This window comes from Typopeltis vanoorti, chromosome 4 (genome assembly GCF_054136105.1).
Source record: "Typopeltis vanoorti isolate ZY-2024b chromosome 4, IOZ_Tvanoo_1.0, whole genome shotgun sequence".
Lineage (NCBI taxonomy): Eukaryota > Metazoa > Arthropoda > Arachnida > Uropygi > Thelyphonidae > Typopeltis > Typopeltis vanoorti.
Window position 1 is genome coordinate 104,129,325 of NC_143552.1, and position 24,489 is coordinate 104,153,813.

The window sequence follows — 24,489 nt, forward strand, 5'->3', positions numbered from 1 at the left end:
TAGATCGACACTACGGATTAAAACAGTGGTTCGAAGCCATCAGTCTTCAGTGGAAATCAAAGACAATGAACTCACTCAACCAAATGAAAGTGCTAAACATTCTAATCCATGCGTACCAAGACAGGACTCCTAACCACTGGAGAAGACCATGCATTTCAACGGTAATACTCTCAAAGACCATACTGAATTAGGAGAAAATCTGTCCTATAGACGTGTGATGACACCTGAAACAAAATCTGTGTTCATCTAAAACTTCTAAAACCAACAACATGAAAATTAACGTGTGTTTTAGGACGTTCTGGATTTGGACCTTGTTCTGTTCATTATCAACTCTGGCTATCAGCAATGGTGACATCACCCAGAGAGAGGCGATGTTTACAGGATGCGGTTTAACCTATCGGGAATCTCGGGGTGTTATTTCAACTCCCAATTTTCCTAAGCCATATCCGGCTCCTATAAGTTGCCGATGGGTGATCGAAGCTCCAGCAGACAAAGTGATAGCTTTGTATTTCACACAGTTTTACATGCGTGAGGGAGTTACCGTATCCGAATACGCCTTCTTCTCCGATGCTTTATATATAGGGAAGAAGGAATTTGGAATTATTAGTTCGGATCGAGAACCAACTTATTTGATTAGTAATAAACCCGTTGTTGTTCTAGACTTTGTGGTCCGAGAAGTCGGAAACATTCATATGCGTGTTCGTCAGTTTCTTCTTGATGTGTTTGGCTTTAATATCACCTATGAAATCATTGGAAGAAACGAATCTGTGAGGAAAGATGCCTGTCTTTACCACCATTGCTCATTTACCGGTTATTGCTTCGCATCTTCTTACCACGATCGATATTACTGTAGTTGTTTTGGTGATCATTTTGGAGCCGAATGTCAATATGACTCGAAGTGCGGCCCTGCAGGAAACCATATCTGTAAAAATGGAGGTACTTGCAGGTAAGTTGTTAACTTAATCCTACTAATTATGCAACTAATCGAGTATACTTTGTGATTTTTCTTTTAATTAATTCGGATTCATGTTATAGATAATAAATAGCGAATTAATACTTTGAAATTAAATTTATTCGCAAACAAAAGTTTTTCTATAGGAAACTGAAGTGTCAGAAGCTTGGACCAACTTTAATATAAGTTGCTTGGGTAGACATTTAAAAAAAAATGCAATTTTGTCTGCGATATCTATTTAACATGTAGTGGTATATATTAAGAATAAAGCTTTCTTGGGTCCTTTTTAATTTATAATTGAAAAAAAAGTTATTACTTTTAAATAAATTTAATTTATTTCAATTTATATATTTATATTTATATTTATATTAAATTAAATAAATGTAATTTATTTAAATAAATTTTAATTTATTTAAAAGTAATAAACACCAAGTGTAATATGTTTGGAAGGGAATCACGTCAGAAAACAAAAAACGGGTCCATTTTGTGTTCAGCTGTTGTTTTCAAAATTATTTTTTATTATACATCACCATAAATCTAGAGATCTTCCTCGACATTTCGGGCATTGTAATGTTAATAACATTTTAATATTCAAATAAAAGATAAATCCTAATTTGTGTCTCCATATATTCCCGGTAGGTGGCGACACTGCACGGGCTGTTAGGATATTTAGAACGTAGTGTCTCTGTTGTCCATGCCAGAGGAACAAAAGCGACATGTGCAACTTTTACAAGCGTCATTTTACGACCGTTTTTCACCATTACGAAAAGTGATGGACTACCTATAATAGTGATGGAGGTGTTGAAATAAAGTGGCTATGTTCACCCGGAGAACCGAGTTCTCGTAAACCAAGTAGATCATATGTGTGTTTCATTTGAATGACAGCGCACAAATTTCACAGTTTGTCGCGGTATAATCGGGCAATGTGAAATGTGATTCTCAAGCATTTATTCAGACAAAATGATTATCTTTCTATACCTAAAACTGACTAAAATCGCCTATTGCAATGTTGATCTGATTTTCGGACAGCGTGATAGATATTTCTTCTCTCCATACACAAGGAGCAAATGCTGATAAATTGTCCCGATGTGGTACTCTTAGCACGGACAGGGATAATAATAACATGTTGGGAATGCTGTAACATGTAGTGCAGTGTCGCCACCTGCCGGAAAATACCAAAACTATTTTATATATAAAAAAGTTTTTTTCAGACATGTAATTTTAAAAAATACATTTTTCAAAGTAAATGCATCCGCTTCTTTGTGGTGTGCATTATCCAAGATTTGTATCTTTCCTTCAAAGTGTGTCCAATGTTCGACCTTCTCCCAGTCCGTCCAACAACACTATAAAAATCAACTTTATGTGTTTACTCAGACTAGGTGATTTTATTTTCATTTTTGATTAAAAATAAATCTTTCTTACTCGCATTGACTGTTAATTATACATTTATTTTAAAGCCCAGAATCATCTCCATCTTGGAGATTAAAAAAAGAAAGAAAAAGATTGCCCTTTCCTTCTGTTAAATATATTTGTATTAGGCAGTTCATTACTGAATCAAATGAGGACTGGCGTTTGTAGTGGATAAGCAAATATACGTCCCAAATACCAAAGGTACTGATTCATAAAAGTTTGTTTTTAATGGTACATCCGTCCTTCCTTCCCGGTAACGAAAATCTTAGTGAATAGTTTCAAAGCGAACGAAATGAAAACTCTTTCTTCAAGCACACATAATCAGTTTTCAGCACCTGGTTTCAGCTTTACCACCAGTCTTTGCAAACATCCATAAACAAACGAATCAGATGGGAGAATGTTTATAAAACATGCACGTGAACAAACATTTCTGACGTATAATTTCAGTCCTTAAATAGTTTCATTTATTTTCTGCACGTCATTCGTGTACAGACTTTGAAACCTTGTCTTTTTTTTTTGGAATACTCGCAGACAAATAAGCGTACTAACAACTAGATAACATTTGTAGGACATTAATATGATTTAAATCCAGATCGCGGATGGAAAATTTTGAAAGAACTTTAGAGTCAGTTTTGTAATGAGCAAACAAATCTCAGTAAATTGAGTCACAAAGGGGTTTAAAACTCAAACAAGCTAAAGAATGCATCAAAAGGGTACACTGAACAAAACCCAACTAATGAATCTTGCAGTAGCGAAGTCGCCCTATCAAAATCGCACTGTTTTCTTGCTACATAATAAGTTTGAACCTTTTAGTTTGTTTAACTTGAGAGTTCTTTTCCTCCACGTCTAAAAGCGAAAATAAACTAGTTTAATTGGTACAATTATTCGTGCTTCTTCTCCAACATCTCCTTTGTAAACAACTACGTCTATATAGGTTTTAATAAGTATTAGACATACTGACATTTTTAGAAAGTAATTTTAGTTCGTGCTCTAACAAGCTCTTCCCTATAAACTAGTTAATATATAACCCATCTCTTGCCCAATCCCTCGTGTTGTAAGAATACTTGCATGTAAGAATACATTCAAATTGATGAGAAGCTTTTAAGGAGAAGTGAAGATGTCGTTTGTGTTTTATACAGTAATTCTTTATTTTAATTTTTATTAATTTTATGTCGTGTATTTAAGGACAAACTATTTTCGAAAAAACTGTACAAGGAAAGGAACTGTAACATTTCTCCTTCCATCTTGAAATAACAAAAATGAATATTATGAAATGAAACGAATAGGAGGTCGTTTTAATTAGAAAAGAAATAAATTAATCTGTGCTAAGTTTAGGACCAGCAGTTCCCGAATATTGTTAACGAGAACGAATTTTGTTAACATTGTATGAAACCTCGAGAGGATATTTTATAGCAGAGAGTTTCGTTTATCTTGGGACCACATAAGTACTCATTTATACCTGAAAATAGGTTGATCCAAACTCATACATTTTGATTTAAAAAAAAAACTAAAAGAAATAAAATAATAAAATAAAATAAAAAATATTGCATCCAGAGATGCATTTCTTTGTGCCAACCAACTGCTAAATTATAGATGGAAGCTACTCTGATGTATGGTTTACATATAAATTCTTTCACGTTTGTCCAGTATTCATGGTTGGTAAGAGGTAAGAAGTCGTTACTCCCTGTACGCCTCCATACTTTCTCCATAATTCAAGAGTACTTTTTTTTCTCCCTGAATTAAAGATTAGACTGCAAATAAAATCCAAGGAACAAGTACATATAGATAAATGCATTTGTTACAAGCTTTTTTTTAAAATAATAATAATAATAATATATTTAGCATCCAAACTCGAAGAGATTGGATGCTAGAGTTCTATCAGTTATAATTTACCAAAAATCAATGGTTGAAGTAATAACAAAAAAAAAAAAATCTCTCAAAAGCATTCCATTGGTTCTCAGAATAAAGTGGTACATCTCATTATATGTTCGATGTGAACCACATTTCTTAGCTTAACATTGCTGATAAATGTAAACGAAAATATATTGATAAAATACAGCCAACTGAGTTCACAAATGTTCATTTATTTTCATTATTATAAATAAGATATGAACTGCTCTGATGCACTGTACACACACAGTTAATGGCAATGTTTGCTATTTAATCAGGAATTCTGCAATCAAGTATTATTGCTTTTAATTAGTACACCTTCCACAAACTTTATTTACCTACCTGCTCCCGATGCCACACACACACACACACACACACACACACACACACACACACACACACACACACACACACACACACACACACACACACACACCAGAGAAAGGTATTATTATTAAAATCATAATTCAGATGAACGAGTTTAATGTTATATATATATAAAGTCTTTTTACCTTGGTAATAATGTATATTAAGGTTACCAAGTAATTTTATAAACTTGGTTATTTTACTTCTAATCCCAAGTAAGCAAACAGTTAAGTTTGCGTCTGAACGTAGTTCAAGTCTAAAGGTGGTGCAACACCAAGGAAACTCATTGTAAAGGTGGGCAAAGCTCTGATCACTATTCTTAGTATTTTCCCATAATGTAAAGCACATCTCACTAAAAGATGTATACTGCAATACATTATGGGTGCGGTCAAAAAAGGTTGAACCGGTCTGGGTAGTGACCCCACCCATAATGTATTGCAGTATACATTTCTTAGTGAGATGTGCTTTACATTATGGAAAATACTAAGAATAGTGATCAGAACTTTACCCACCTTTACTATGAGTTGCATCGCCTTTAGACTTGAACTACGTTCAGGCGCAAACTTAACTGTTTCCTTACTTGGGATTAGGAGTAAAATAACCAAGTTTATAAAATTACTTGGTAACCCTAATATACATTATTCTCAAGGTAAAAGACTTATATATATATATACAGGGTGTTCGGGATAAATTTGACAGTTTCGTAAGGAAAAAGAAAATCTTCTTTGTATCTATTAAATTTAATGAATTGACAAAAAAACATTACAGGCAGAGTTAATTACAATACTATCAACAAGATTTACTCAAAATAACCACCATTAGCATCGATCACAGCTTCAATTCTACTTCGGAACCTCGAACAAGCTGATGCTACAGTCTCCCTGGGAAGGGCCGCAAAAACTGTTTTAATTTTATCCATTAACTGGGCTTTTGTATTACTGGAAGTGCGATTGGTGTCTTTTTCAACTGCGCCCCATACAAAATAATCCATGGGGTTAAGGTCTGGGGAGTTTGGAGGCCAAACATTTGGACTGGTGAAGTCGTAGAAATTTTCAGACAACCATTTTTGACTTTTCCCAGAGGTGTGGCAAGGGGCCGAATCCTGCTGCCATACATACGGCCTACCATTGGCTACCCTTGTTATCCAGGGCTTGACTACAGTTAGCAACTCCACGAACAAAGCCCGAATTCCAATGCCAGGGTTCTTCAACACCTGTTCCTGCAGATTTGCGAGGAATTCTGCTGTACGAACGCAATCAGATCGTCTGCTAGGGATCTTTCTTCTTGCTACATCCTCGTAGTCACCATTGCAAGTCTCTAGTTCATGCCTGATTGTTTTTACTGTATTCAGGGAGCATTGGGCAGCAGTCGTAATATCCTTATTTTGATGGCGGGCACGAATCATCATGATACAAGTTATTCTCTTCCATGATTCAGGTGGGTTCCAGCTATCCATCCTTTCTGACATCTTGTATATGAATGAAGAAGGGTCCAAACTTTTAAATGAAGAGAAGTGTGTGTTAATACATGTAACTTACGGAAAAATATAATTAATTATAAATATGTCAAATTTATCCCGAACACCCTGTATATATATATATATTCTTACCAGATTAATAATAAAATGCAATCTTTTAAAATTGAGCCTCATATTTTTTGTGAAATATTTGAGATTTAATTTAAAATATTATGATATTCATTAAGTTAAAAATGTAATTTATAAGATTAAGACCAAACTCGGCTTTCAGTGAGAGAATCCATTTCGCATTGTAGACTTGGAAACAGACCATTCCGGCTAATGAAATATACTATTAACCTGTAAAATTCACTACGTTGACATACTGAATTATTTCAATCGAATTGGAACAACCATAATTGATTACGGAGGATACTTTATCCTTTCTCAACCTGGAAAAGGGAACTGAACACATACTGACAAAAATCACGGATAATTTATGATTTTCTCCAACCTCATTATACCAAAATAATCAAGCTACTGCCTCCCCATTGGCGTGAGTAAATAGTTCTCCGTGCTAGAACCTCCTCCGCTCAGTCGATGATTGGGGTTGAAATTACTGGCAAGGAACGGATGCTGTGAGGTCAGTATAGTAATCTCTAAATCAAATGAAAATCCGTGAGTATTTTCATTTGATTTAGACAACACTGCGTTTCCGTGAGTATAAACGCTGTGTTGTCCATGTGAGGCAGGCTAACTCACCTACAGATGAAAAAGAAATATGGTTTTCGTATCCTAGGCTCGAACTAGGATCTACCCATTTAAAATGCACTCTATAGTTCAGCACTTCGACTGAACTATAGAGGTTCAATAGAAAAAGTGTTACAGACAAAGTGGCAAAGTTCTCCTTGAGTACAATATTATTTTTTTTAACCATTGCATAAAATCTCCAGATTCTTACATCCACCAAAACACCTCCACATCATCCCACGAAAAAAACTAGGTTATTAGATTCATTGCGCTTGTGTCATGTGCTATGTGAACCAGACGGGAAGGTCGATGGAGTTCCACATGTCTGAACAATTAAGAGACGTCGAAAAAGAATATAGCATAAATCAGGTTTGGCATCTCATACAACCACCACAGGATATCAGGTAGTCTGGACATCTTATACTGAATCATAATTGTTGTACAAGAAAGTTAAAGGAAGCTTGCAAATGCTGCGGATCCCCCCCCCCCTGCCATAGCGTAACAAAAAATAAAAAATGCTGGGAATTCCCACACAATGTAACAAAAAATCAAGTATTAATCTTACACCAAGTTTGGTTTGCTTTCATCAAAAATCTAACTGCCGCAGACCCCGGATACAACATGCACGATGCTACAGAACGTAACAGCAGCAATTAGCATTGTTGCAACACGTATACAATAATTAATTTAACGTTTTTATTGTAGATACGTATATGTATCAGTTGTGAAATTCTGATAATAACATCTAAATATGTGTAATTAATTGTTCCTAATCTGTACACATATTAGATGCTATCAGACATCTAATATGTGTAACTAATAAAAGTCCATCAAAATGGACCAATAAAAGTATATATATATATAAAACCTTATCAAAATGGACTAATAAAAGGAGAATATATATAGACGCTTGGGCGGCGCCCCATGTCTTTTAAGTAGTCCGCACAAACGGGAAGTGTATTCCCGTAAACTCTCTCTTTCTAGTAAACTTACCTTACGAAACTTTCATAGTTTCTACATTCGGCTTTGAAATAAGGATCTAATATCCACTTTGCTTATATAATTGTAGGATTATATTTTAGTAAACTCGTTAATTATCTTAAATAGTGACTGTAGTTCACTCGGTATCCATGCTGTCTTTTTTTTTTTTGGGGGGGGGGGGAGGATCGGATAGCGAAGAATCTTTATGAAGTCTTTTGAGCTATTAATAAGTTAGCCGATCTTATACGGAGGTAGCCGATTTTTTCTTGCGGTAAACTCTGGTTCCACAAAACGGACAAACAGAACAGAAGAACACACGCAGTTTACAAAATAAGTTGGGCTCATAATCTTAGATCAACGACACGACGAATCTCTATCTACAAGCATGTCTTAATATCCTTACGAAACATTCGAAATTAAACATAAAATAGGTTCCATCACGCTGAGTAGTAAATTGCTCTCCAGTATAATGCGTAGAATATCGAAAGCATCCATCAGATTGAGTGGTTTTAATTCAACTGCACTTTACCCTGCAGAATTAGCTTCATGACCAATATAGACTCCGAAGGTTCAGAGGTACTTAACTTTAAATTACCAAAAGAAGGAAGACAGCACTGGCATTCGCCATGAAAGAGGGATTGATTGGACATCGAGTAAAAGTACGAGCGTCGTATTTCAGTGGCATAGTACATTCTTCGTTCCCACGAGTATCTACAACTACCTCCCTGTAACTACAATAGGCCATAAGGAAAAGGAAGGTTAGAATGTTGTTGGTATAAAAGTAAGAATTCTCCAGTTTTGCTGTCAGTTTTATTCCACTATAAATTAGTCACTAAACTCGTTGTTCTGAGCTTTCGGAGACTACTTCAAAGAGACAAAAATTCTACTGAACACTTAATGAAATGCTCTAGAGTCTTCACGAGCTTCCCAAGTGTACCAACCGAATGATTTATCTGACATGGTAACGCTTCTTTCCATTTCATGCAACAACACTTCCATCGGGATATTCACGCACACCACAGTTTGTTTTCCCAAACAAATACACTCGTATAATAGTGTAGGTGAACGCTTTTTTTTTTTCTTTTCAAATCTCATTTAACAACTATTTTCTGGAGATGTACTTGAATTGGTGATAAATTGATTACACAGTTAAGAATGTCTGACGATGCACCAGAAGGTGAAGAGACGGGCGCCCTCTTAGGACCGATTTATCAGTAATGCACGCGCCATACAAAGCCATTGAAATTACCGAGTTCAGTTACACTTCACTTGTACATGAGATGGAGGGGGGGGGGAGTTGCAAGCGATCATTATACCTGTTGAAAAGGATGTCATTGAGCTTGGGGATATGCCATTTGCAATAGACCGTGCTGCTATTTCTAGCTTCACTAACGTATCGGTTTAAAAATGCAGCTATTTGTGGCAGTCTAGCGGGGGCTGACAGCACCGTTGGTTCAAGGTCGATTGTTCAGGCACAAGGAGTATTCTCTTCGACAATCGATGATATTCGTTACCTTGGTTACCTTCTACTAGAAGACAAAAGATTCGCCCATGTTACCGTATTCGTCTCGCTAAAATGTGAACTCTGCTCTTTTTTTTTTTTTTTACCAGGACGCTTTGCGTCAAATGCATTTCGAGTGTGATGGAGATAAACGATTATAAGGAAGATGATTTTTTTTTAATTTAAAAAGGAGATTTTTCTGTTCATTATAAAAAACGGACATTTGCACACCTATTAATGTAATTCAAACAAAATACTCTCTTATCCTTTACACAAAATGCAATTTGCATCCTGTTACTGCACGTCTAGTTATAAATTGCATGTTTCTGTTAATCCCGATATTTGTTTTGTGTAGAAATGTTACGAAAGAAGCCAAAAATAAAATTCACACCACCAAATTATATCCCTAACGTATTCGAAATGAGCAAGCGCCATCTATCGGCCATTTACTTATTTCTGCTACTTACCGCAAATGAAATGACATTATATTTTATTCGAATTAATTCTCTTTCTGTGTTATTAATTGGCGGGTTTTGATGACACGGCGCATTACAGAAGTCCTTTACACCTCTGTACGTGTTATATTAATAAGAACAAAAGTAAAGCGTCTGGGAAAATGACAGCTGAGAATTAGCGATTAGTGATATATGCATAAGTCGAGGTGATGGTAATTTCGTGGTAATTCAAGCGGCTTAAATGCATATCATTTTAAGGAGTTGGTTTATTAACTTGCAGTAGCTTAATTATATATGATGTCTGAGTTTATTAACCCGGATTAAGAACAGTAGAATTCTGCTGAGCTTTCACATTACTCAGGTAATCATCTCTATTCACTTTTGCACAAACTAAGTAATCGTTTTCCGTACTGGGAAATTTTATTTCCATGGAGAGTACCTTTCTCCTCCCCTCCCCCCCTCTTCCACCTACATGACTTAAAGCAGTCGTTACATATCACCGACAGAAATTTCACAGGGTTATTTCGTCGGTGATTTTAACTGTTAGGTGAGCTCTGGGCGCTGTATTAATATTTCAGAGGCATCGAGAGAGAGAGAGAGAGAGAGAGAGAGAGATTATTATATGGTAGAATGCCAGATTTAGTACGATGCCGTTATCCTCCATATTAATAGCAAACCATACAAAGAAATATTAATATAAATTTGCAAGTCTTTAGTTGCAATAAAAAATAATTGAACCCTTCATGATAACATTTTTCTACTTATGAAAGCAGAATATTTTATGGCAGTGCTAGTTTAAATATTAAAGTTGGTTTTTGATGACGCCATTTAGTAAGTTACAGTTATAGTCAGTTAACGTTGAAAATTATGTTCTTGCGCAAGGAAAAATAGTGCCCGTTTTGTGCTTTAAAGTATAGGTGTCCTCCTATTATAAAAATCCACCTGGTATCGTCTTTTCCAATCACCTTTTCTTTATTAATTTTAAATATAGTTTTTGCTTTAAAACGGGAGATTTTCATTATTCTTTCTTTCTTTCTTAAGATATTCGATGGTTGGTGCTAATATCATTGCACTGTGTGCGAGAGAATATGCTGGGAGAGATCGGTGAACCAACGCGATGAGATTTACCGGTGCTTAACAATTATTGTTGTCGGAATGCATAGCTTCCCGTGCGACATTAGAAATAAAGGCGTTTGCTGCAAATTTATCAACAATTATCTATATATATGAAATGATTTTATAGTTTATTTTCAATTCTTTATTTTCATTGTTGTCAAGCCTGTTTCTTTTTTTGCATTTAAATTCTTATCCTCTGTACTTTTCGACTTATTTCCTAAAGAGCAATGCAAGAATGCATTTGAATGCATCTACTTGGAGTGTTATTTATGCCACTTTTTTCTATGACTTCAGTTTGATAAACTCAACGCCCTGCCCTCCTTTCTCTAACTGTTTCAATCGATCGCAACGTAGCCTACATTTTCCCTTTTGGGTGTCTTATGCTGCGTGTTAGTAACTAGTAGATTTTTTTAAATAAAATAGTTTGTCCATTACGTGATTATAGTTTGTATTTTGCGCGGCATAAACTTGCTAAATCGAATCAAAATAATTTGATGAAACAGTGAGAGGAAAGTAATCGGTAAAATAATTTAAATCTAAGATGTTTATTATAATCGCCTTTAAAACAAATCTGTGGTGTTTTAATGAGCTGTTGATTTCCTAATACAATATATTCTAACACCATCTAAAACTACTGCAACGAAACATACTTGGTCCAAATAATTAGTTCTATAATACATTTGCTTACGGAACTTACCCTCAGAAAGGATAAATATGCATTTTACTTGAATAACATTTGTTCCAAATACAAAAATTATTTTTCTTTTTTCTTTATTTATTTTTTAAGACTTAACCACGTTGTTGATTTCTTAATAATGTAGTGTTGATTTCTTTTTGCATAGAGCAACACTCGTAGATCTACTCTCATCCACGTGTTGTCTAGCATTGTAACAGTATCAAGTGGCTTCTGTGTCCCATTTACTTGGTTAGACTATTCTTTTCATTCTTCTGTTCCAAACATGTACACTGGACGTATCGCTGAAGCAATTGGTAATGGTGCAGAAGCATTCATTTTCCGTTTCACTTTAAATTCTCGTTCCTTATTCAAACTTTAGTTCTCCACGAAATATTAGAAGATTGTTCAAGAGAAAAATCATACATGTAGCAAGAAACAACCGGCTTTTGTCGAAATATTTTTCTTCTTCTTCTTCTTCTTTTCTATTACTAAATTTAGAAAACATTTCGAACAAATTAAAACCGCATCCAAAACTGATGTTAAAAGAGCCAAAAGTTTGAAATTTGCATCATGTCCAAATGGCATTAATGTTTTCTGGTCACTTGCCAGAAATATCAACTGTAACTTTTGTCCAACCCTTCTTCAACCTCTTTTGCACTCTTATGATCTGTGCCTTGTTACATATAGAAAAACCAGTCATCTGGATTTTAGTGTGAGTAATAATGCTATGTGCATTATTATTCACACTAAAAGCCGGATGACTGGCATTTCTGGAGGAAATTAATGTTTTTGATTTCCGCATGAAATGGGATCAGAACAATCTTCTTCGATTTGGATATCAAAATATCTTCCGCTCCTGATGTATTTTTCGGAGTCTGCTAAAGAGTTATGCTAAAGATTTGACTCCTGCTTGGTATTTTTTACACTGATTGGAAAGAAGTTAACGGACACCAAAATGTGCGGAACAAACAGCCATGACTCCCACCTTAATAAGATGTAGGATCTCCTTTTGCTGCTAAGACTGCAGCAACCTCCTACGTGGCATACTTTCCACAAGCTTACGATACCAATCATTGAGAATTTTGGACCATTCTTCTTCTTCCTGTAGGAATGTAATGAGATCCTGGACTACTGTGGGGGAGGACGCCCGTTGATCTCACCCGAACGCTCAGTTCATCCCACACATATTCAATAGGGTTCAGATCAGGGCTCTGGAGGCTAGTCAAGTGTGGTGACGTTCATGTCCACAAACCACGCAGTTACAGCAGCGGACTTATGCCACGGTGCATTGTCTTGCAGAAAGAGACAATGGTCAGTTCTACAGAAACGCCACAATGTAGGAAACATTGCATTGTCCAGAATATTCAGATACTTCTCGGAGTTTAGTGTTCATGGCACCACAGACAGAGGTCCGAGGCCAAAAAAAGGAAAAATAAGAGCATACCATCACACCGCCATCTTCGAATTTCACAGTTGGGGTTACGCACTCTGGTAAGAGACGTTCAGTGGGCATTCCCTACACCCACATCCGTCCATCTACTCGGTAGAGGGTGTAGCGTGATTCGTCGCTCCATAACACAGCTTTGCAAGCTTCCATTCCCCACTGTACGCGCTTCAATGTTTCGACCTTCGTTGCACCCTAAGGTCATGTTTAGTGAGAGTGGTTGGTCGTCCACTGTGATTAGCACTTGCATTTGACTCTCTCCACTTCAATATCAGTATGGTATCACCGATTGTTTACCTGGAATGGCCCAATTTGCCAACAGTTTGTCGAACAGATAGACTTGCAAGATGGCGTCTTATCACAATGCATCTTTCAAATTTCGTCAATTTTCTTCTCGCAGCCATTTCACCCGGACACACTTGCGCTAACTTGGGAGCGTCATAATCCTTCAATTTATACCGGCTGAAAAAAAGGTGCAAACCGTTATATGGCCCGATGCACTTTTCCCATGGTGTGTGTGTGTGTGTGTGTGTGTGTGTGTGTCGGTTGACTTTTTTCGAAGCACTGTACTCTTCTGTTGCCTGGTATTTTCCCTACAACTTGGAAATTACCGAAATTTTAACCTTCGTAAGAAGAGTGATGAATCTATACCATTAAATCACTATTCTGCTGCTCTTGATATCGCTAATGCATTCATTTGCCGAAGACTTATTAAATGAGTTCCTGTCTTATAGTCTATCTTTCTTTGCAACTACTCTCTTGTCAAACATTTTCAAGAGTAAATCGATCTTTGCTCTCGAACTTTGCATCTAATCCGAATATAACGGACCTCCTTTCTTTCTGATGCATGATGAATGAATTTGCATACTTCGTTAGAAATCCAAATCTTAATAAACATTTTTTATTCAATACTAGCAAAACTTGCCTTATTTCCAGAAGAAAACAATCCTTTTCATCCAGCGTTACTTTTAACAATACTTAAATCTGTAGACATGAGATTTCTATTCTTAAGATAACTCTAAGCTTCCAATCTTTCCATCGTTGCTATTAATTCCATAAAAATAATAAATCCAGATAACTATTGGGATTTTAAATCTGCTGTAGACGCGAAGAACTGAAAGTGACTTAGCATGTGCAGTGGTGAGTCAAAGGATTTTTCCCCTCATGAAAACTCGGATTTTTCATTCTAAAAACAGACAAAGTTCCCAAAAGAACACACACACACACACAGTTAACAGTCATAACACACACACACACTGCCCTCTTAGCTGTAGTTACTTCGGACAAACAACAACACCGTCCAGACTAATGAACACGATTGTTACATTTGCAGTGATTTCCTAAGAGCCTCTTAAATTCATTCACCTAGTACAGAAGAGAGCTTAGCCCATCTTTTACATTTCACTCCATCATCATTTACGTAGATGGAATTTTTAATTGTCTGAATTTTCTCTAAATATTTTGACTATTTTCCAGAAATGACATCAGTAATTCCGAATTCTCCTCTCAAACTGTCAAGACACGTTCAGCGACTTTTCTACATCTATTCGACTTCAAAATCCACAGAATTTATTCCCTTTTGAAACGGTTCTTCCTCTTGTCTTTCTTAAATAGTGTAATCCACAAATATTCAAATGTGATGATAATAAAATTCTCGTATTTGCTCGAATTTGTTTCTTCACAATTCAAAGAATGTTGATAGATCACAAATGGGATGACGCCAAAGCCAAAAATTGACCGACACTGAATAGAATACGTTGTGGAAAAAGCAAACTTCGAAGCTAAACTCAGAATAAATCTTTTCAGAATCATATTACTCTGATAAACTGCTCATTGAATTTGATTATATAGAGAAACCTGTGGAGAATTCCTGACTAAGTTTAACACATTGTTGAACTGTTCAAATTTGTTATCACTTCTGGTTACTTCACATGGAAAGGAAAAATTTACAAGCAAGAGGAAGGAACAGCAATGGGGTCTCCCTTATCACCCAACTTGGCAGATCTGTTTATAGAACACCTAGAAGAAAACATCCTCGCATTCAAACCCAAACCAAAACTCTGGCTTCGATATGTCAATGATATCTTCGCAGTCTGGAGTCATTTCGAACAAGAGCTCCTTCAGGTTTTAGAAAAAATCAACCTTCTTCATCCACGCATCAGATTTACATTAGAAAGAGAATTCCCACAAGGCATCCCCTTTCTGGATTTACACATCCGGTGAAAAGAAGTAGGTTCCATCTCCACCTCTGTCTATCGCAAACCGACATTTTTAGGCCGCTACATTCACAATACTTCAGCTCATCATCCCTCTCAAAAATTTGGCATCATTAAATCATTGGTAATCAGAGCACACAGATTATGCTCCTCCGAGGATTCTCTAAAACAAGAATTGGAAATAATCAAAAATACAGCCACTCTAAATGGTTATAATCTCAAAACAACTCAAAAAATCATCAGCAATTTCTCTGCAGTTCAACCTAAACAAGAACAACCCCATAGGATTCCCATACCTTATATCAAAGGCATCTTTGAACGGCTCTCGAAAATTATGAAGAAATACAATCTTGTTGCCACCTAGAAACCCATCAACCAGATCTCAAACTTGTTACCCTCGCCTAAAGACAAACGTTCACCTATGCTACTACCTGCTGTATACGAAGTTCCATGCTCATGTAAACTCTTATTTTGGACAGACAGGCAGATCCGTTTTTAAACGCATTTCGGAACATCAAGACCATATCCGCCTCATCAAACCGTATAAATCAGGCCTTGCTCAACACGGAGTTGAAAACTCAAACCACAAGATCCATTGGAAAAAGACAAAACTTCTACACATATCTTCATATAAATATGAACGTTTATATAAAGAAAGTGCTGAAGCCCTACTCCACAGACCAAATCTAAACGGCAATGATGTTCTTGCCATCCCTAAAGTATGGGAAATTGTCATGCAAAATTGTGTAAAATAATAACTTAACTGTAATTAATTTTAATTTAATTTAAGCAATTTAGTTCATTTTAATTTAATTTAAGTTCTGGCCTCGACGAGCCACTGCAGGCAATTTGGATTCCTTCGTACGTACGCGACCTTTCTTTTGTCATTCCTATTATCAATTGGCAGTTACCAATCTACCGTTTTCATTCACTAACGTCGTCTTTCCATATATAAGCACGACTTTTATTAAAATTAAATGAATATACAAAAACTATAAGCTGAAAAATGTAAAATACCAGACGATAACCAAACATGTCAATAATATTTAAAACAAAAAATATTAAAGAAATAGGCGATGAATGTTTAACCAAATTTACAACGCTTTCTCCTTATCGGCATATTATTACTTCGTCAGAAGGAATCGGTAGATATCGTGGTTGTCATCAAAAGCATTCAAAAGAGACGGCAACCCTCGCACTTTGATTTGACAGTGTACGACAGAAGTACAATAGTATTCTTCCCGGTATACCGTGACCTCCCTAGCTGATTAATGTCGTTTGCAAAACTAGGTCAAAAGCACCGGAGGATTCAAGATACACAGCTACGTCGTCACATTTCAAATTCAGATAATTTATCATCACCCTGATATCGAGAGGAAGTCGAGAATGGAATGTGCTTGCTGATCAAATAAGTTGCGTCAAGGAAGAGGCCTCTTAGAAAACACAAAAGGATGCCTGGTTATCATTCCATAAAATGGAATTGAAATCCTACTAGAAGATGACGCGTATGTAGATTGAATTAACTTTCATCGAAAAGTATTAATTGATTTCATATAAATAGTTAGGGCCAAAATTCTCAAAACAGTTTCGATGTTTTAATATTTTAAAAAACATAATTATTGGGAAAGCAGCAATAACAAAAACAAAAATAAGTTCATTGCTGATATGTTTTTGAGGTTATTGGATCAATAATGACACATTTAGCTAAATAATAATTGAAACATACGCGGAAGTGTTACTTTATCCTAAATTGACTGAAAAACTTCATGTTTGCTGCCTAATATCGACCGAAGTAATCGATAACATTGACACAACTCAGATACACGTCGACACCAAGTAACAACATAAGTTCACTGCTTGTAAAATGTATACAACTAATGTAAAAATTCCCGAACACTCTCAATCCCAAGATATTTAAAAAATATCTAAAAATGAAATGATTAAAATCTTTATTGTAAATCATTAATTAACAATTTAAATTTATGAGAACTAAAAAAAATAGATTTCTTTATAAGTTTTATGAAAAAATTCAGTTTTATGTTTGGAAAAGATATGGTTACATCTTTGTTGGACGAGAATAATGCCACAGACATGTGGCATTATTTTTGCAGCCAAGAATAACAGTAATGGACATATGGCAGTGAATATTCAGTGTATGGTCTATGTTCAATTTCTCACAAAATTGAATAAGTCGGCCTCTAACTTTGATTATGGGACTAATTTCCTCCAGGTTCTTGGGTTACATAAAGACGGAACTGAGTGGATTTATGTCTTCTAGTGGAAATCTCCCAAAGGGAAGTCTCTTTTATTTCTCAAGGGAACTGACTTTTTTCTGGAAATGGAGGCTATCTTCTTACCACCTCTTAAAAGGAATAGTGCATTTCATTCAGAGAATAAAATCCTCGTTACTTACTCCAAAGATCGAATAACTGCAGAATTGGATGAAAAATATCTTTGCAAACACTGTTTGCTTTATTGATGATATAATTTATATTTAGATATAAATTATATCATAATAATCATCATCCGCATTATCATCATTCAGATCTCCATAGAGGCAGGTGACTCATGGTGGGAGGTCCCATTATTACACATACAATTTATCATACCGTGCCTTAAATATATTCACTGTCTCCGCGTTCACCACACTCAGGCAATGCATTCCAACCACCCACCACCCTCCATGCAAAAAAATCTGTATCCACGCAAGACTTCTTCTTTTCCCTTTGTTCTTCCCTTTTCTATGTAAAACACCATCCACATTAATCAGGTAAAAATCCCCTTTTTTGATCCCTTAGCTGGTACCTGGATGGGGAGGGACCCCTTATCCAGTACACCATTGTGGGTGCTGCTGGACTAATTTTCCATTGGTTTCTTATCTGATTTTAGGCCCATCATCATGGGCCAACTGTAGTTTCCTACAGGCAATGTATTAATCATGTTAATTACGTATGTTCTAACGGCCAGTTTGCCTGTTTTCAGGAACTAAAAACCCGAATTGACAGGAGAAAAAACTCTCTACCACCGTATGAGATCGTCTAACTCACCTTCAGTTGAAAAGACCTGATAAAGATTCCTCCCATCATACGGGATTCTAACTCAGATCTTTCCAACCAAAGAGCATCGTCGAAACTGACTGAGCTACTAAAGCTCTAAACAACCCCCTTAATAAGTTATATGACTCAATCATATTCCTCCCCCTCCTATTTACTAGTCGCTGCAATTTACATTTCCTCCATACTCAAGATTCCAAAGACCAGAAGCCACCTAAGTCAATCGACTCTGAAGCTTTCCCTATATCTCTTCATCTTTTTGAAAACCAGTTGACCAAATCTGTTCACAATAGTATGTATGTGGCCCAATCAAAGCCTTATATACTGGAACCATAACATCCTGACATGTCTTCCGTTATCGTGCGGAATCCGTAATGTGCCCCCGAAATTTTAGGTCTTTATCCGCAATCATTCCCAAATCCCTCATTTCCACTACTTCCTCCACCGACTGTATACTTGCATCCAATCTTTGCTTCCCAAATTTCAAAACTGTAACATTGAACTGGCAACAACAATTGTTTGTCCATTTAGCCAGCGCATTCAAGTCCTCTTGCGAAGCCATAAAATCGGCTTCAATTCTTATTGTTGTCCCCAACTTTGCATTATCCGAAAACAACTGAATATCACTATTCAGATCCCCTCTTGATGTTATTAACATACAAATTACACAGCAATGGCCCCAAAAACAGATCCTTGGGGGTACACCACTAGTAACTTTCCTCTTCTGGGATAAATCTCCTCCATAACACAACTTGCTCATACCTATCAGACAGCTTTATCCAACGTACTGACCTACCATCCAACCCCATGCTTTCCAGTTTAATCACCAGCTTATCATGTGGCAATCTTAAATGTAAACTTTACAGATGATTTGCGTTTAATATTTTAGGAAGAATTTACAATATTATTGTTACTTTTTTGAATAATATAACGATATGTGTTCAATTATTTCATTACATGTATTAATTACATGCAAAAAAAAAGAAAGAAACGTGTCACACGAGAACGTCCTGTTAAATCCATACAAAATAACTTATCTATGAGTGATTAGCCAACCAACTTAAAAATAAGCGTGTGCAGTATCTTCAGCCTTTATACGCTAATTCGTTTTCACTAAAATTCACAGGCGCTCATTTCATACCACGTGTTCTAAGTACTCATTAATCTTCACGATCGCTTATTTTTTGCGTTCCTTTATAAAAGGGAAAGGACGCTAATCTGATTTTTTGCATTTTTCTATATCGAAATAATACGTGATTTAAAGTCCTCAATTAATAAATCGAGGGTGATACTTTTTAATAGCATGTCATTACAAGATTTAAAATTAAAGGGAGAATACAATCTATTGAATGTAAAACTTTTCGAATTTAAAAATGAATGAAAGTTCTTCGACCGTTATAGATTTATTTTTGACAGTATATTTTGGGAAATAAATTACTCCTAATTAATATGGTGATGAATTTTTTTATTCATTGTTTACAATTTGCAATTTTATTTTTAATGGCGACTTTTGGATTAATTCTCGAAACGACCAAAATGGTAACTTACAGAATTAATCCATATATAATAATACTTAAAGTTGGAAATTAATAAATCTGGATTGACTGCATATTAAAACAAAAATAATTGCAAGATTTCAAGCGATAGAATTTATTCGTTTCGGCCAATGGTTACCATTTCATGGTATCGTACTGGAGTTCCCAAATAACATCTACCGAAAAAAATATTAAATTATTCGATCTACCGAAAAAAATTAAATTATTCGGTAGATTTCTTGTAACCCGGCAACCGTCATAATTGTATGTTAACACGATCGATTTTGGTATTATTTATGAGAAGTATTTTAAGAGTTAAAACTTGTGTTTTATAAAACGAAAATTTCTTTTTTTATTATTTATTTATTCCGTTAGTAATTATCTGCGTTAAATTTTCGCTTTTTACAGTTTCATGTTTATGATTACTGCTTGCTACTTTGAGATGGAATTATTGTTTGAAATATTACTTTTCGCTCAACGGTCACGTTTCAATACAGCAATACTGTTCGATTTATAATTAAAAGACCATAATCGTAATAACATATAGAACACCAGAAATCACTTAAACTTCATTTCAAATATAAGGCGATAAAGCTTAATACGTACTACATTTCAACACTATCGAAATACAGAAAAATATGAACCGGATATCTGAAAAGAAGTACTTGCTACTAATATCACTTGTGACGAGAGATATCAGTAGCAGCCAGTGTGTTTCACTGTAAGAAGCTTACGGTGGTTCAAAGAGGTTTAGTTTTCGAATGCCATATCAGTAATTTGTCGTATTACAGAAAACTTGAAGTTTCCGGCAAGCGGGAAACTTCAATAGAATAGGATCCGACATGAAAAGATGAATGATGGTAGGTCGTGGGTATTACTTAAAAACAGTAGTAGGCCAAATTGAGAGAGAGAGAGAGAGAGAGAGAGAATGGTAGTTTAAAAATCCAGGAAACGTCCAAAATATTAAAGATCATGTAAAAATAGATATTGGATACAGATATCATATAGGACTCCATATACTCACTAGACTTTTTGTAAGTATAGGAATTGTAGTTACTGTCGAGAGCGATTGTGGAAGACTACAGTCCATACAGAAGGCCTACATAACCCACGGGCTCGAAAGCTACTTTGGAGGTTTGAAATCCTGGGGATTATGTTCAGGAATCCTAGAATTATGGAACCTCCAAAAATAAAGAAGATCGTATTGTGTATTGCGTTATATTATTTATCATATAATGATGGTAGAGCTACTGTCATTGTTTGAATCCTGAACTCTTTTCATGGCGCCAAAAATCCTGTCTTGTCATATATTAAAATTCTGTACATCTCCATGGTATTTGCACTCAGATCGTATATGGATCTGGTTCTTCTAGGTTCTGTCACTTACGAGTGACAGAACCTAGAAGACTTACACCTGTTTTAAGGATCCAGAACAAAGTTCTTTCATTCCTGAATTGATCAGAACAGTTCAGTACATCCCATTTCGAATTTTTCGGGGTCAATCAGACTTAAAGAATTCGTACGCCAGAAGTGAAATATTTGCTATTGTGTACTAGTCAGGAGCATTCCACTATCCAGTGGATTGATTCTGCCAGTTATGACAAAAGAAAGTACAAATGTTTTTAATTTTTCCTTATTAACAGCACCCCTTCCTACCTTATTGAATACTGATAATAATATTGATTATTTTCTTTATTATCTTCAACGTTTCTTCAATATTGCTGAACTCACTGTTCAATTGTTAACTTCGTTTTTTATTTCTTTTTCTTGCCAAGAATTTTCTCAAGAAAGTTATCGATTTTTATGATTAAAAAACTGCAATCTCTCGAAAAAAAGTTTACTTGACTCCATTTCAGAACGAACTTGTTAATTCTTTGTCATGTTCACTTTGGTATATTCTTTGTTGAATTTATGTTTTCCTGTACAAATAAAGAAATCGACGGGCATGAGCTCAGCAAAACCCTGTGGTTAGAATTCGTTCGCTAGGAGACAAGAATTTATCCAATCATCTAATGCGTTTGGCGAGATTGTTTCTGAAAGATGTGGCTGATTTTTTTTAAAAAGCCCACTGGTGGGAAAAGTCACATATGTGTTGGTCTAACAGCAAATGGCTTCTTGGTTGATACCTTCATCAATCAACCTATCATTTAACAAGGTGTAATCCTTTAATATAGGCTCACTTTATATATCATAGAAAAAGCGATTATTGGCAGACAATGCTTCAAAAACCTGAAGATGAATGACTGTCGTCTGACATACAGGTAAAATCCATACTGATACGCGGAAAGTTATTACGAAACAATACATCAGTAAATTTAATTCCAAAAATGTTTGATGTTTGATATCTACTCGATAGAGGTCGCTTTTGACCAGCCAACATTTTAAAATGCGCACTTTTGTCAGCAGCTGCTTAGTGTATTTAGTTAATGGAATCAATTTGTATTTAGAGAAAGACTATTTTATATGTCTTTCGATTATTCTATGATAGCTGGATCATATAATTTATGCGGTAATTAATTTTTGATGCAATAAATATTTGAATTATTGCTGCACACGTTGTAACGAAACCTGAAAATTTTTCTAAAAATATTTTAAAACCTTTTCCCAGTTTTTTATTGGGAAATGTGTTTATAAAATATTTATCAAAGGGGATGAAACAGTTAATTCAGTCTGTTTTATTATCCGAATGCAAATACAATTTATATAAAAAATCAGTTTTCTAGCATTAGCAACGACATTTTTATAAAGTAGCAATGTTTATTCTTGTGAATGAAGCAATAGTTGCATTCTGATTTGTACCATCAATATAGGGAAGTGAAAGATAATAAACGTTACTCTAATTATTATTACGGTATAATACCGGGACACCTCCAAGGACTGATTGTGGAAGGGCACACTACCCCACTACAACTCTACGTCACCCTTACCTAATTCTCTGACTACACGACAATCATCCACACACAGCGCGATCTATCCACCACCACCACTAATATAGTGCTGGCTGTAAACTGTGTGTTCTCATGTCGATGTGCCTGTATGGGGGGATGAAGATTCTAAGTTTTCCGGGAGAAAAAATTCTGCTCTCCTCCCCCGTATGAGATCGGCTGACTCACTTTTAATCGAAAGAAGCCCCCTAAAGATTCTGCTCATCAAGGAGAGAATTGAACTCAGCTTTTTTCCAGTTGAAAGGTGCAGTGTACCGTCTCGCTTCCAATTGCTCTACGAAGGCGCTCAGTTAACCAGTGGACAATATAAAGGGAGAAAAATTAAATAACATTTCTTCGTTGCCTTAAGGATAATAGTAATATTATATGGTTTGAATGTGAAAAAAAAATAAAAATTTATAATAAATTAAATATTTAATCCAAGTGCTTACAATTTGTGTTTGTTATTATAGTTATTGTACTCATTTCAGAATAGCTAAATAAAAAGAAACGTCTTGCACAGTTTATACTTTTTAGAGGAATTTTATAGAAATCGGTAAACACTTAAATTCATTTGTTACATGTGTAAAAACCCCTCTTCCAATGGAATGGATTTTAATGATGGATACACGCAATTTACAGAAAAAAAAAAAAAAAAAACTAGACGTGGTGGGTAGTGACCGTTCGTTGCAGTTGGTGGATTAAGTGGTGGAAACGAGGAGTTGTAGAGTAGGTGCCCTCCCTGAATGAGTCTTTGGAACGCTTGGAGGTGACACAAAAATAATAAAACACTGCAGGCTTCTAATAAGCAAGACGGTGGTTTCACACCTGTTGATGAATTTCATCTCCCGCTAGCCATTCATTGTCACTCAGGATTCCAACTCACAACCTGTTGGTTGGAGAACTGATACGCTAACCACTCGACCAACTAGACCAGCAACTGATTTATTGAAAACAATCAAGTTATTCTAATAGAACGATATTGCGAAACTAATAACATATATCTTTTTTATGTTTGTCATAAATCATTTGCATATTTTTTCATTTAAATACAATTCTTATAAATTCAATAATTACATTAGGTTATGGAAAACGGATTTTTAAAAATATTCATGTCTTATGTCAGATTAAAACATATAAATAAAAAGCAAAGGGCTTATATTAATATATAAAGAGTTGATGGCATCCTGGAGTTACGTGTGCGTGACGATCATTTAGTACTGTAAACTTGTTCATGTTTTTTTAGTGAAATATTCTTCTTGTGGAGTATTTCTTTTTATATTATGATGTTTAGAATGAGCATTGTACACAGGTTTGTGTAAATTATCTTTTAATTTTTGGTGAGTATGAGTGTAATTTATGAAACTAGTGGTAGCGAATGTGCGAGCAGTTAAGCCTAATTTCAGCTAAGCGTAAGCCTAACTAATTTCAGTAGGAGCATCGTATACTACGATAGGTGTGTATGTGTGTAATCCTAATTTAAATATTACAATCCTAATATATTATGATGATTATGGTATATATTATGTTCACTATGGTGATTTGAGTTTAAAAGTATTCGTATCTTTTGTGAATATTACTTTCGAGGAAGCAGTTAAACGAATTTAAACTAAAAATATGGAATCCCATCAAATTGGTTTTAAGTGGACTTTGAAGTGGACTAATCATCAGGCGAATATGTTAGCAGTATTGGCACAATTATTTTCTGGTGAATCTCTAGTGGATGTAACATTAATGTGAAGGCTTTAGCCTAAAGGCACATAA

At 35.3% G+C, this 24,489-nt stretch overlaps 1 protein-coding gene across 1 annotated transcript in view; it reads left to right on the forward strand.

The window, feature by feature from the left end:
* The first annotated feature begins 371 nt into the window (after positions 1 to 371).
* LOC150107569 (uncharacterized) overlaps positions 372 to 24,489 on the forward strand; it is a 613,086-nt gene continuing 588,968 nt past the window's right edge. The window contains exon 1 of the mRNA XM_090392132.1: positions 372 to 946. Coding sequence (XP_090248258.1) covers positions 372 to 946 — 575 coding nt within the window. The remainder of the gene's footprint in view (positions 947 to 24,489) is intronic.